This window comes from Camellia sinensis, chromosome 4 (assembly GCF_055761805.1).
Source record: "Camellia sinensis isolate YWXY chromosome 4, ASM5576180v1, whole genome shotgun sequence".
Classification (NCBI taxonomy): Eukaryota; Viridiplantae; Streptophyta; class Magnoliopsida; order Ericales; family Theaceae; genus Camellia; species Camellia sinensis.
Window position 1 is genome coordinate 97628949 of NC_138964.1, and position 15309 is coordinate 97644257.

A 15309-nucleotide genomic window follows, 5' to 3' on the forward strand; every position below is an offset into this window, starting at 1 on the left:
ATAAAACCTGTAAAAGATAACAATCAAACAATCACAAATGTTATTTAATTTGTAATTGACAATTAATTGCCAACAATTTAAGGATAGATATAAAATGTGGCAATTTTATTCAAATCTGAACACAATAATTTACAACATAAACAATGCTAATTAAATATCATGAATCTAAACAAAATAATTTATCATGTGAAAATTTTGATTTTACTCAACAACTTTCCTAAGAATAATTAATAAAGAAAACTACACAAAATCAACAAATTTTGCAATTTCCTTGAATATATATATATATATATATATATAAGTCAATGTATCAAACGCAGTTATATTTTCGAAAATAATTGAATAGAATTAATACTACATCCAAATTAATGTAATCAAACAAGGTCACATCTACAATACAAATAGATTTTTATATTGTATTGTAATCAAACAAGGGACTCACGTTTATCGAATTGACCGAGAGGGGAAAAAAAAGATTTTTAGGTGTTACAATGCAATGCAACAGATTTAACCAAAGAAAAAAGAAAAATAAATTAATTTCAAAAAATATTTAACAGTGTTTGTGCACAACCAACAAATCAAATTATAGAATATAGATAAAGCACAGATTGAATAAGTTATAGAATAACAACTTTAGATTGTTGTGGGAATGAATAATAATTACTATAAATCAATCTCACAGAATAATGATGTTGAATAAAATAGATTCTGAAAGTAGGTTTTATACAATTTCAAAAATTATATATATATATACACACATACATACATATATCAAAATACTGAAGAAGAAGATGAAGAAAAAGATTTAGAAAATAGTCTGTGTGATTCAGAGAGACACGTCAAAGATGCTGTTCTAAAGTCGTTATGCACTCCCTTCATGCAAGTTCTAACAATCACAAACGACTCCAAGATATAACCCAAGAATTCATAGGAATTTGACACAATGCACAGTTGCACTAGATAGATTTGCCAAGTTTGTATCAGTTGCCCAGAAATATGGAGAATACAACAAAAAAGAGAAAGAGAAAGAAATCAAAGTACATTTTTTTTTTCCTGAATTCCTATTTTGAATAGACTCTTTGATGTTTATTGGGAACAGACGCACCCATTCATTTTGAAAACAAATACAAGTTTAAAAATTCAAACAAATAAGACTATTAAAAGAAAGAAATAAATAAATAAATACAAAAAATAATAATAAAATAAAATAAAAAATAAAGTTTTTAAGCTTTTAGGAAATCTCCAACCAACTAACCACGGTGGAGGAAGGGATGGTGGGTGAAGCGAAGGTGAAGGATGGACGGCAGTGATCGACGAAGAGTTGAGAGAGAGAGAGAGAGAGAGAGAGAGAGAGAGAGAGAGAGAGAGAGAGAGAGAGAGAGAGAGAGAGAGAGCGAGATGGTTTGTGAGCTGCTAGGTTTGGCTCGTTTATAACATATATATATATATGGGGTATTTTGGTCATTTTATCTAAACTTGCCTTTATGGACAAAATGTTTGAGCGGCTAGACCTTTGGCTAAACAAAATATAATTTTGGATTTTTGACCCGAGCACCTTTAAAAAAAATCATTACAAATTTTTAGATAATACAACGAGGATTCTCCATTACAATATTGGAATAAAGAGGATCACAATCCATCTTTTTCTTAAAATTTTCAATTGAAAAGTGAAAATTCTAAAATCCCCGAGATATTGATTTGTGATTATGTATCAATTTTAACCAGTAAACAGAAATCTCAGTCAAACAATCAAAGACAAATCGATACAACGATTTTACGTGGAAAAATCACAATTGGAGCACCTTCAATTGTGATAAAAAAAATCACGGATAAAAGTCACAAAATAATCCACTAAGAAGACACAAAAGAATTACACAAGTGTATTCTCAATTATCTAGAGAATCCATGCCAAATTGAACCGACTCTTATGTGCCTCTTCCACCACCGTCTTCATCTTGGAATTGTCTTGCCTAACGTTGAATTCACAACACCAATGTGGAATCCACGACGATGAGTCAGTTTGAAATCCACCAAAGCTTTAGGCTTAAGTTCTATAGAATCCACCGAAGAACAGCTATCTCTTTTGTAAATAAAACAAAACAAACAAACCTTTTGATATATCCACTCAATTCATGATATAAACTCTCACAAATATCAAAGGAAACAAGCAAAGAAGCTCCAGATGAAAACCCTAATACCCAATAAGAAGATCTGAAAATCGTACCCTAAAAACAAACTGAAACGCAGATTTATAGAAAATAAAAACGCGATCTCTGCTCAAGCGTAAGAATGGCCGCTCGAGCGGACTGATTAAAACGCATGTTTCAGAACAAGCGTCTACGCTCAATCGTAGGAAAGGTCGCTCGAGCAGAAAAATACAACTCACAGTACTTTTGCAGGCGAGTGTAATTTCTAAAAAGTCGTGATCTCCAACATAGTCAGCAAAGTAGCAGACATGATAGGATTAAGATCAGAAACACCTAAGTATAGGTACAATTCAGGTTAGATTCATATTTAAATACTCATAACCTCACTGAAATAAAAAATCGAATAAAATTACAATTTAAAGGAATTTTGTCAAACGAGATTACCAATAACAACAACCTAACAAAAAGAACTATTTTGTTTGATTTGAAATTTTTGCAAAATAGGTTTTTGAGTTTTCAATTTATATATATATATATATTATTTTTACTGAATATTTTAAGTATTTTGACTTTTTTTTTTTAACTTTTTAAATATTCTAATTTAAATACATTTTAAAAATATATAATTTATACAAAAAATTTAGTGAATAAAACAAAATACGAATTGATTTTAATGCTGGATGGAAACTTAGATGAAAGGTGCGACGCGACGCATGAGAGAGAGTGAATTGAACTACACTTTGAGTTAATATATGAGTATTACTATTTAAGTCTAAAAATTAGATTTATTTTTCAAATTTAATAATATGACAATCAATTAAAATATCTAAGGTAATACTCTCTTTCATATCTTATTTAATCATTAACTAATCAGATCATTTACATATCATTGTGTCTAGAAAATAGATTTAGAAAGTGAACCTATATATCATTTTTCTTAATATATATTGATTGTTTGTACGTACACAAAATCAAAAGGGTTCAAGTTATTGACCGATGTGCTATTACCATGAAAGGAAATTTTATAAAGATGTGTATCATATGCACCATATTATGGTAAATATTACATTTTTTTTGGTAAGAATTACCACAATTTATGTTTGAGAAAAGAAATTATACATTTTTGTGATAACAATACATATTTTATGATATTGTTACACATTTATAGTTAGAGAACATTTGGATAAAAAAACATATATAGCATTACTACAAAATTGCATAATAATATTATAAAATGCGTAATTTCATTCTAAATAACAAATTATCATAATTCTTAATAATTACCAAAATATATAATATTTATCACAACAATGTGTAATAGGTATATATCGTACACAAAAGTGTGTACTATAGTGTTCCCTAATATACCGACTCCTTTCCTTGTTCTTCCACCATTCTATCTAGTCAACAGTTTTACCTACTCTATACTTTTCTCTCTCTCTCTCTCTCTCATATTATATAGTATAGTACATCCTAACAATGTAGTCTCTAAATTTTAAGGGTTGGTTTAGTAGGTACAATTTGCGTATAACTTGAGTATCAGATTTAACTCTTATTAGAAGTAATTTGTTTCTTGGGATTACATCAGCGAGCTCTGTTTGAAATTTGTCCAATTTATGTGAATGAACGTTTTACATAGATTCTACATTTAATCAAGATGTGTATAAATTAACCCGAACACTTTGTTATAAAAAAATAAAAATAAAAATAAAAAACAATGTAGTATCTAAAAAACTAAAATGTTTGAACTCTTCTATGTTCAAACCCTTGTGGATTCAAGCAGGAAAAGAAACCGTTTTTGTCGCACCATCATTTTTTTCTTCTTTCTCTTTCTTTTTGTGTATTCAAACAAACCCATTTGATGGGTCCGCCATTTCGAAGACCTTTCTCTTTTGAACAGTCCTTGTCCCTTTGCCTACGTATTTTGAAGCCAACTTTCCAATCTAGGTGGGGACTTCAATTCGATGTTTGGTGGACTTTGAACAATAATCTCGAACCATTTATTACTTGAAACTTGTTAATTTAGAGCACCACATGAACTTGCCCTAGAATTATCAAATAATTTTCCCTGTCATTTATCTCCTCTCTCCGTGTCTCTCTCCGTATAGGCTGTATAGCTTTTGCTTGCGCATTTATCTACAAAGGGAGGCAAACTGATGAGGCTGAAATTTAACTATATATATGTTTGAATGATTGTTTCAGGTAGAACTACGAGGGCCTTTCTGGAGAGACTCTACACTGGTGGTGTGTTGGACTTTTAGGTAACAAGCCTTCAATTCTCTCTCTCTCTCTCTCTCTCTCTCTCTCTCTCTCTCTCTCTAATTTTCCAATCTTTATTGATTTCTTTCTTTCTATTTCGGTGCACCATGACATGCTCCTGCTTAATGCTTTTGTGTTCTGTCAACTTTCATGTATTGATCAATTGTAAAATGGGAAGCTTTATAAAGTGAGATTAAAGTGGTTGAAAGAAAAAATTAACCAAATTGGTGAAATTAAAGGACAGTTCCAATGCAAGAGACTGCTATCACTGTAATGTAAAAGGAGGGTTAGGTGTGTGGGTTCGATGAGATGTACAGGACCTTATTAAAAGTTTGATAAGCTATAAGCTGGTTTCTGAAAAATGTCTTTTCAGAATTCATGAAATAAAGGGAGAAAAGATTGCCTCATATTTATCTTAGGCATACTATGTTGCCATCTTAGGACATCTCCAATGGTTCGATAAATAAAGAGCTATTTATTGCTATAATTTAGTAATGAATAGTGTTAAAATGTTTGATTTTAACAATCTTGCTTCAATGATATGATGCAATGTTTTCAACTTCTTCAAATCAAAATGCTATATGTGAGTCCTTGGAAGAGAAATATAGACATGAAGCTTTTAACTATAGATAAACCTTCTATATTTAACACAATGTTTACCTATAGGTAATAGTAAGCCAAATGACTTATCATTAGAGTGCGAATTTGGAAGTTTCAAGACAAAATATAGCAATAGCATGCCATATAGCACAACATTGGAGATGCTCTAAGGGTATTTCTTTGGTCTTTCAAAGTATATCTGATTATTTTATTTTATTTTTTATTTATATTTTTTTGGGTACAATTATCAAATATGTTGATTGCATAGAAGAACAAAATTTTAATAATTTTAATTGATTTCAATCTTTTATTGAGCAGGGTGAGCAGTTGATATTGAAGTCTTATATTTTGTGAACCAATGGGATTGTCCTTGTCTTCAATCTTATCAACCTCAAAAGAAATCTTAAATAACAACCCATTTTGTTTGACAGAAGATGAGAATACAGTTATAATAAGATCAATTAGCTTTGACTCAAATGATATGGAAACATTAAGACAAGTTAGCTTCAAAAGAAGTAATTCGAACAAGAGTAATGCATCTGACTGTCCTGAAAGTTTGGTCATTGAAGAAACTTTAAGGTATCAGAAATGGAAGCCTGAAAAGCTAAAACTCGAGACAACTGTTTTCTATAAGGATCTAGTTTTGTATGGAGAAAATTTAAATTCAAAGACTAAAGATGATGAATCAATTACTGCAAAATCATTCCCTGAAATGGAAACTTTGTTCTCTCCAAGGCCGGCCAGTGAGTTTCAAGCGGCTGCAATTAAAGTGCAGAAAGTTTACAAGAGTTACAGGACTAGAAGAAACCTTGCAGATTGTGCTGTTGTTGTTGAGGAGCTCTGGTACCCTCTTTTAGTAATCTCATGTTCTTCTTTGGGCTGCTTTTAGTTATTCTTTGATTCAATGGCTTTTTTTACTTCTTGTAGGTGGAAGGCATTAGATTTTGCCACTCTTAAGCAGAGCTCAGTATCATTCTTTAACCTTGAGAAACCTGAAAGTGCCGTTTCGCGATGGGCACGAGCTAGGACTAGGGCAGCTAAGGTACTCTTTTGATATTATACATACAAGCCAATTTAAACTAGCATAATATACCAAGAAGAATATGCCATTTTTTTTTTGAAACGAAAACAATTCCCATACGTATTTTGTTTCAAGTTTTTAAAATTTTTGAACACAAAAACAGTAAAAAATAATAATAAAAAAAAATAAAAAAAAAAGGAAAAAAAAAGGTTACCAAATGGGTACCAAAACTACTTGTTCTTGAAACATGTTTTTTTTAATGACAAATTCTTATATTAAGTAGTAATATATATTTGTATGTATACACTTTTCTATGATTGTAGGTTGGAAAGGGTTTATCTAAGGATGAGAAAGCTAAAAAACTAGCCCTGAGACACTGGCTAGAAGCTGTAAGTACAATAACCATTATGTATTTACATGAGATCAAGTTCATTTTTAAGACAATTCTAGCCTCTTTTAGAACTTAGAATAAACTATCAATAAGTCTTAATAATTGGACTTAATTTCCATGAAGTCCTATTAAACATAAGTCCTATAAAAATCGTCGCTAAAAATAATTTATTGGGACTATTTTTTGCATATCGCTAAAAGTTAACAATTAGTGATTTTTTTTTGTCACGATTTTTATAAATTGTCGCTAAAGCTTACAATTAATAACATTTTCTTGTGATGAATTTTCAAATAGTCACTAAAAGTTAAAAATTAGTAACTTTTTTGTGACAATTTTTTTAAATTATCGCTAAAACTTATAATTAGTGACTTTTTTGCAACCAAAATTTTAAATTGTTGTTGAAAATTAATAATTAGTAACTTTTTTTAATAGTATTTGATGAAAAACACAATTATTTATCATAGGACTTATTGGATAATAAGTCCACCTATTAGGACCTACACGTAAATCCCCCAACAACTTACTATTATTTTTAAGATAGGCATTTAACTTGATTAATACATTAATCATTTAACTTGATTCATATATGAGTAAAGTTCATTATGGACTACTTCATCTTCCGTTGTAGACAGGCCGTGTTGATGCTCAAAACTTTGACAAGTCTACAACCAACACAAATTCCAGATTATGTGCTTAACTGAAAAACAAAAGTTGTCCTTATACTTTCTTCTTCTTCTTCTTCTCATATAGATTGATCCACGCCATCGTTACGGACACAATCTGCACTTATATTATAATGTCTGGTTTAATAGTCAGAGCTCGCAACCCTTCTTTTACTGGTAAGCCCAAAAACTACAGAATTATACATTTTTAAATGAAGCTCTACCTTCTCTTGTCATAAATCTACTAACTCCTTTCCTTGTCAAAATTAAGGTTGGATGTTGGAGATGGTAAAGAAATAAATCTTGAAAATTGTCCAAGGACTATTTTGCAACATCAGTGCATCAAATATTTGGGACCGGTAAGTATCTAAAATAGTCTTATGATCTTATCATAGACATGGTTATATGCATTAATATTGGTTCTTGATTTTGCTAAAGGGAGGCATTGGATTGCACAAGAGTTGACTCCATTGTTTATTAATGGAAAGAAGTAATAAGTAAATAAAAAAGCTGAAAGAAAAATACCCTTATTGTACCAAAAAAAAGGAGAAATACTTTTCAGCTTGTTTGGTTATAGTTTTCAGAAAATTCTACTCACTGTGTTTGGTTTGAGTTTTTTAGATTAAGTTTTTTGAAAATTGACTTTTTTAATTTTTGTGTTTTTTGTTTTTAGTGAATATTTTTTAAATTTTAATTTTTTTTTTTACTTTTTTAGATGCATCTTATTTAGATGTATCTAAAAAGTAAAAATATTTTAAAAAATTAATAAATACATAAAAATACAAAAAATATACTGAATTCTTGTATTTTTTTTATATTTTTGGTATTTAGTGAATTTTTAAAAGATTTTTTTTACAATTTTTTTACTTTTTAGGTGTATTTATGTTAGGTGTGTCTAAAAAGTAAAAAAATTGTTTAAAATATTAACAAAATTTAATAAAAACAAAAAAATACTGAAAATAAGAAAGTAGAATTTTCTGAAAAGTGTTTTGGAAAACTGGAAACCAAGCAACTATTTTTATTTTCCGTATTTTAATGTTTTCAATGATTTTTTATATATATATTTTAAGCAATTTTTTTTTTTAATTTTTTTTGATCAGCAAAGAAAATGAAACTTTATTGATGAGATGAGCAAAACACGCAACAATGTACATCAAAATATACTAAATGCAAAACTTTATTGATGAGATGAGCAATTTTTTTTTTTAATTTTTAACCACACCTAACATAAATATACTTAAAAAGTATAATATTTGTAAAAAAAATCTTTAAAAAATATACTAAATGCGAAAACATACAAAAATTCAATATATTTTCATATTTTTGTGTATTTATTATTTTTTTAAAATATTTTTTCCCAAATATTTTACTATTTTAGATACATCTAAGTAAGATGCATCTTAAAAAGTAAAAAAAATTACTTAAAATTTAAAAAATATTCACTAATAACAAAAAAAAAATGAAAAACAAAAAACTCAATTTTTTTATTTTCTGTATTTTAATGTTTCCAATGAATTTTTTTTATATATATATTTTAAGCAAATTTTTTTTTTAAAATTTTTAACCACACCTAACATAAATATACTTAAAAAGTATAATATTTGTAACGCCTTCAAAATAATACATAAAACCCATCACTTTAGACATGCATTGATATAAAAGAAACTAACCATTTCTATTTATCAGAGTAATTCTTACAACTGTATTACATGTTAACAACAAAAGTAAATGCCCTATGGGCTTACAGCTTTCCAAGTTAACACTTGGTTACAAAAAGGAGAGTGCTAACTCAATACATATTAAGCCCTTGGCTTGAATTTACAAGTAATATATCAAAATAAACAAAAAGAGTCTTCAACTCTCATCCTCACCCAAGATATGTCCTTGGAGGTGGCATACTACCTGTACCTGAAAATAATGTCCTATAAAGGGTGAGCCAACGCCCAGTAGAGATATGCTAAACACAGTATGAGTAATAACTAAGACATTAGCAATTGATAAATGTTTAATTTCCATAAACTAATTCATAACCCATTTCCATTTCATGACCACTATGTTCATGTTTCATTTCAATTTCCATTTCTTATCAATTTCACAATCTACATCAACGGCTCAGAACCTGGCCAACCACTTATATGAGACAGTGACTCATATTAAACATTTCTCATTTTACAATAGATAAACATATTAGTTGTATCAACATCTCAACAGATAAGCATACAAGCTGTATCCACATTTCAACAGATATGCATATTAGCTATATCAACACTTCTAATGATAAGCATATGAGCTGTATCAACACTTCCAGAGATAAGCATATGAGCTATATCAACACATTATCTGACAAGCATATGAGCTGTATCAGTGGAGTCCATCCCCTATGTCCTCCCAAACAACATTTGGTTTAGAGGTTCATCCCCTATCTTCCCCTAAACCGTGGAGTACATCCCCTATCTCCTCCCACACACACAACGTATATACACAAAGGTCATATATATAATCAATCAATGCATAACGTTAATGTATTCTATCAACCGTCATACTCTATGACATGTCCAATTGATTAGTTTTAGTTTGCCTAATCATCATGCATTGTCTACAACAATCAAAACTACTCTCCACCGGTAACCCAAGCAATTATTTCTAAACAGATAATAAAAGCTCCAACAGATAAAATATCAATTTTTTCAAAGGTGAGCGATTAATAAATCTAACTCCACTATTCAACCATATAATGCGCCAATTTCATTATTTCCAACTTAATTCCATAAAGTCACAATTTTTCCAAAATTAATTATACCAATTAATTTTAAACAACAAATTAGGGCTTTTACCCCCAACTCTCACTATCAACTCAAGGGTTCAAACGTCACCAACCAACAACTATATCATCATTTTGAAACCCAAAATACATATTATGAGCCCAAAATCACAAAACCCTCTTTAACACAATTTGAAACCCTAAGTTCCAAAATCAACCATTTAAACAATAAGCTCAAAATCTGGGTTAAAACCCATAAGAGTGAGTAGGAATCCCTACCTCAAATTCGGAGCTCAAGGAAAGAAGGCGAAGAAACTCAACGTGCTCCAAAACTCAATATTCTCGGATCAATGGATAGCCCTCGACGATCAACCCAACTTTTACAAAGACCGAAGGCAAAGGAAACACTCTAACTAGATCAAACCCTAGAGAGAATGGAGTTTCTAGATAGAAGAACTCTCAAAAGGGCTTCTTAGAAAGTAAGAGAGAGAGAGAAAGTAAAAAGTGAATTTAAAACGCCAGCTGCCAACTGATATACGACATTCCCGCTCAAGCGGAGAACACAACGCTCGAGCGTCAAGAACAAAAAACTAGGTACGCTCGAGCGCAAGAAGACCCGTTCGAGCGCCAAGACACAAGAATAAAGCACATCCGCTCGAGCGTGAAAACCAGTCCGCTCGAGCGTAGATTTTCTCCTCTCAGAACTTACACCAAAAAGGTACTACCCGCTCAAGCGCCAAAGTACTCGCTCGAGCTCCACCACTCGAGCGTAAAGAAACCCACTCGAGCGTAAAAATCACACCTGCAGAAGTTTTGCAGGGACACGAAAAACTGGGAGTGTGCAATATCCGCTTGAGCGCAACAAGACCCGCTCGAGCGGAACGACCAAAAACCCGGCAACAAGATTTCAGACCAAGGTTCAATCCACTTGTTCGAAACAAGCCCAACACATCCTATAACTCAAACAAATGGAATTAAAGGACGACAACAAGATAGATACAACTACCAACTCCACGGAACCGAGTCCGGAATACAACAGAGCAGAAAAGGGACAACCGGGATCGCTATAATATTTGTAAAAAAAAATCTTTAAAAAATACACTAAATGCCAAAACGTACAAAAATTCAATATATTTTTCATATTTTTGTGTATTTATTATTTTTTTAAATATTTTTTCACAAATATTTTACTATTTTAGATATATCTAAGTAATGTGCATCTAAAAAAGTAAAAAAATTACTTAAAATTTTAAAAATATTCACTGATAACCAAAAAAAATGAAAAACAAAAAATTCAATTTTCAAAAAACTAAAACCAAACCTAGCTACTGTTTATTTTTTCCCCTTTATGCTTATTTCCCTTGTTAGAGTAACCATTTTCTAGTTAAGGTTATATTTGGATTTTGGATTTGTTGAGAGATTTGTCAAGGGGAAAGAAAATGAAAAGGACAAGTGGGATCATAAACATTTTCATTTTATCCAATATGATTGTCAATTAATTATTTTTCAAATATTTATAGGTAGAGTTTAATGTGCTCTTATGAGTGAATGTTGTGGGGTGTTCATTGATTGGTATGACAGAAAGAGAGGGAAGCATATGAAGTAATAGTAGAAGGTGGGAAGCTTGCTTACAAACAAAGTGGGGTACTTTTGGAGACCATTGAGGGTTCAAAGTGGATATTTGTCCTCAGCACATCAAGAAACTTATATGTTGGGCAGAAGAAGAAAGGCTTATTTCAACACTCAAGTTTTCTAGCAGGAGGTGCCACAACTGCAGCTGGGAGATTGGTTGCCCACAATGGCCTTCTTGAGGTATGTATCTGAGCCCTTTCTCACAGATGCTTATTATATATATATATATATATTGCAAAGACGCAAACCAAGTGACCTTGAAGTTATGTTTGGTTTGTTGATTTATTGAATTTATTTATTTCGATTTTCTTCAGGCTATATGGCCATATAGTGGTCATTATCACCCAACAGAAGAGAATTTCATGGAGTTCATTAGCTTTCTTGAGGAGCACAATGTGGACTTGACTAGTGTCAAGGTAATTATATATTTTGGAATCCTCTTGCTCCTATGCATTGACATGCATATATAGATACCCAAATCAATGAATCTAATTTCATTTAAATGGTTGTTTTGTACAGAGATGTGCAATAGATGATGATGACCCATCATTGAAAGGTATTACAAGCGAGGAGATGAAGTTAGAGTTCATGAGGGGGTCCAATAAAGAGACTATGCAATCCACTAACATCGAAACTACTGACGCAAGAAAGCTCACAATGGACACCACAATATCTGCCATTCAACAAGAACACAATGTTGACATCTCTGTGGACGATGTTAAAGTACCAGTGTTTAAGTTGGGGAAGCACCTATCGTCTAAATGGACTACTGGAGCTGGTCCACGTATTGGTTGTGTAAGGGAATACCCTCCGGAGCTTCAATTTCAGGCACTAGAACATGTCAATTTATCTCCTCGAATCAATCCAGGACCCTTGTCATCGAGCACTCGACCGATCCCTTCGCCAAGGCCTAGTCCAAAAATACACCTCTCACCTAGTCTTTTGAACATGGGACTCCCTAGCCCGAGGCTGCATGTTCCTATTGCAAACTAACAATAATGCTACAAGCACATTTTTTTTTTCTCAAAAATTGGCGACATTGAATTTTGTGCGTCTTATGAAAAAAATGATGTACGTTTGTCGTTATTGCTAACCTTAGCCAATCCACTGAATGGTGAATTCTTTATAGCCTATTGGGCTTGATGAGATGATAACTTCTGGCTTTGAGTACTTATGGTGCCCTTAAGACTGAGCTCTTTTTGTCTTAAGACTGTTTGGTCTTTCATGTGTTGGTTGAGACGATAGTTGGTGCTGCTGTAGTGTGACTCATATAGTTATGAGAATTAGATTTTCATTTCCTTACATTGTGTAAAATTGGGGTAGTTTAACTTCTAGAATTGACTAATAGTCTTCTAGGTATTTTCTTTATGACTATTTTGTGGTACATTGAAGATGAAATGTCGAGTCTCAATCGATTGGACATCAAAATGGTATCGATGTTAGTCACCATATAGATTCGTGTTGGTAGGATTGCATCGAACTTAGGTTTGACCGTGTCAGTCATCGTAATATTAGCGTAAAGTTTAGGGTTACAACTTTTAGCATAAGTGTTTTTGCATGTTAGTTTTAGCTCATGTGAGCTAGTTTCTAGCATGGAATACCTAGATATGGTTTTGGTGTATACCTAGTCGTGATGAGTTCGGTGTGCACTCAACAAGGATCATTGTGGAGGACTATGACAAGCTCTATATCAAAGCAAAACCACTTGGATTAACCCAACATTCTTAGGAGTGGAGGCCCTGGTGATGATATCGGTGGTTGGCCTAGTCATTTCACAAACTTCGGGAATAAAATTTCATATGGTGGAAAGGTTGTAGCATCTTGGGTTTTTACCCCAACTTGAAACCCCTTGAGTGGGTATACCAGTCTTATTTTGGATTCGTCCTACACTAGGACGTACTACTTTTGTTGCTTTCAGTTTCATTAGGATTGTGTTAATCATTGTTTGATTGATTGTAGATACGGTTATGGGATCCATTTCCCAACAGCTCAGCCCTTTCCAAACTTCGGCTCATGAAAATAACCGAGGTGCAATGTGAGATACGAGTGAATGGTCTAGACTTAGCATATTTGATGAAAATCCACTAATCATAAATATAGATCAAACATGAGACGTGGAGTCATCATCTAATTTTTTAAGGAAAAACTAAAACTAAGAAACCCTGACTCAAACTAAAGGTCACTGCCCGTCACAACCAAAGAATCTGATCCGAGAGTTTCGGTATGAGAGGGGAAGGTCATGAATTAAGCATCCCTACTCACCTTATTAAAAATCGGCCTCTACTAGTTCTTGATATGAGAATTATTAACATAATATGATCATATAACCCAACTATTAATGTTAGCTTTACTATGTGAAGCAAACAAGTATAGACTGAATCACCTACTTTGGAATACTCTAATATCTCATGATTTGAAAAGGGTTTAAAAGTAGCAATCTTGTAGAAATACGAGATAACCAACATGCAAAAAGATCAAAATCTTTCCAACTTACACAATGAGCAATCATAAAAATAACACATAAGCAAGTAGCCTCATGGCAGTATGCTAGACATAGTAAGAAGCAAACACACACATGATTCAAGAGAAAGATGAAAGGCTCACTAAGTACTCCTCTGCACCATGCCATGAGTGTAAGGGGTTAGTAATCTATGCATGATCTTAGATGTAAGACTAAATGATAAGCAAAGAAAATAAGAAGAAAACTCATCGAATACTTCAGCCAAGTGCAACAAAAGATAGCTAGTTAGAAATATTCATGATCCTAGATGCAATAATCTACGAAATGCGAACATACACATAAAATGAATCCTACGAGACCAATTGCTACTAAGGATTGCATATGGATTATTATGAAAAGCACACCACATAATGATATTTGTTAAGACATAATAATCCGGGTTCAGATGCATGAGCCTAATATAATCATGTGAATGTCATGATGACAACTCAATAATTAAAGAAAAGTGAATAAGCTTAAAATGCGAGATAAGAGTAAGGGTAGGGAGAGAAGAAACCCATTCCAACACACACGATAAGCATAAAAACTATCATAACTAAAACAAGTATTTCGACGAGGATAAGGAGGTCCTAGCCTTCATACGCATGGAAACGAGCATAGACTGCCCGAATCCATGAAAGAAAGTTGTGAAAAGGTAAATCCAACTTATCCTCGTGGAGAAAACCATGCCTAGGTTTCTACATCATCAATAATCAACAAAGCAACAAAATAAAAAAGGCACCGATGAGAATAGAGAGATTCTCACCCTCAAATACATAAAAAGGGGTATAAACTACCCAAACAAATGAAATAGTGACAAGAGGAGATTCGGTCTATTTTCGTGGAGGAAACACTTCATGGGCTTCTATAGCAACAAAAATCAACAAAACAATGAAATAAGAAGGTTCCGGCGAGGATAAAGAGATTCTCACTCTCAAACACATTAAAAAGGGTATAAACTACCCAAGTTCATGAAATAGTGACAAGAGGGGAGATTCAGTCTATTCTCGTAGAGTAAACCCTGCCTAGGCTTCTATACCAACAAAAATTAACAAAACAACGAAATAAGAGAAACTCTAATGAGAATGGAGAGATTCTCATGCTCCAACACATGTATAAGAGTATAAGCTACACAAAAGGGCCTGACTGCATCTCGGACTTGGATGTTAGCTTGGGTGACGTGATTGTGTCTCTTAGAAAAATTCAAGATGCCGCACATTGACAGATTTGACAGCTCTGGAGATCCATTGATATTTTGAATTAATACTTCTTATTAAACTGTGGAACCTTATTTTTTAATCAGATAGTTTTGTCAAAACGGTATGTCAATCTAGTT

General features: G+C 32.2%; 1 protein-coding gene across 1 annotated transcript; it reads left to right on the top strand.

Annotated features, from left to right (window-relative positions):
- The first annotated feature begins 5338 nt into the window (after positions 1-5338).
- Positions 5339-12616, top strand: LOC114312290 (IQ domain-containing protein IQM1-like). The gene is made up of 8 exons (XM_082925380.1): positions 5339-5849; positions 5934-6048; positions 6351-6416; positions 7169-7257; positions 7352-7439; positions 11423-11653; positions 11788-11889; positions 11993-12616. Exons 1-8 carry the CDS (start codon positions 5365-5367, stop codon positions 12464-12466), a joined length of 1650 nt encoding a protein of 549 aa, XP_082781506.1. The 5' UTR covers positions 5339-5364; the 3' UTR covers positions 12467-12616.
- Positions 12617-15309: the final 2693 nt, after the last annotated feature.

Bases quoted from the DNA above. Each gene is read 5' to 3' on its own strand.
- LOC114312290 (XM_082925380.1), top strand. From the start codon at position 5,365: ATGGGATTGTCCTTGTCTTCAATCTTATCAACCTCAAAAGAAATCTTA. The intron at 5,850-5,933 runs GTACCCTCTTTT...TACTTCTTGTAG, and splicing joins GTTGTTGTTGAGGAGCTCTG to GTGGAAGGCATTAGATTTTG. The intron at 6,417-7,168 runs GTAAGTACAATA...CTTCTCATATAG, and splicing joins TGAGACACTGGCTAGAAGCT to ATTGATCCACGCCATCGTTA.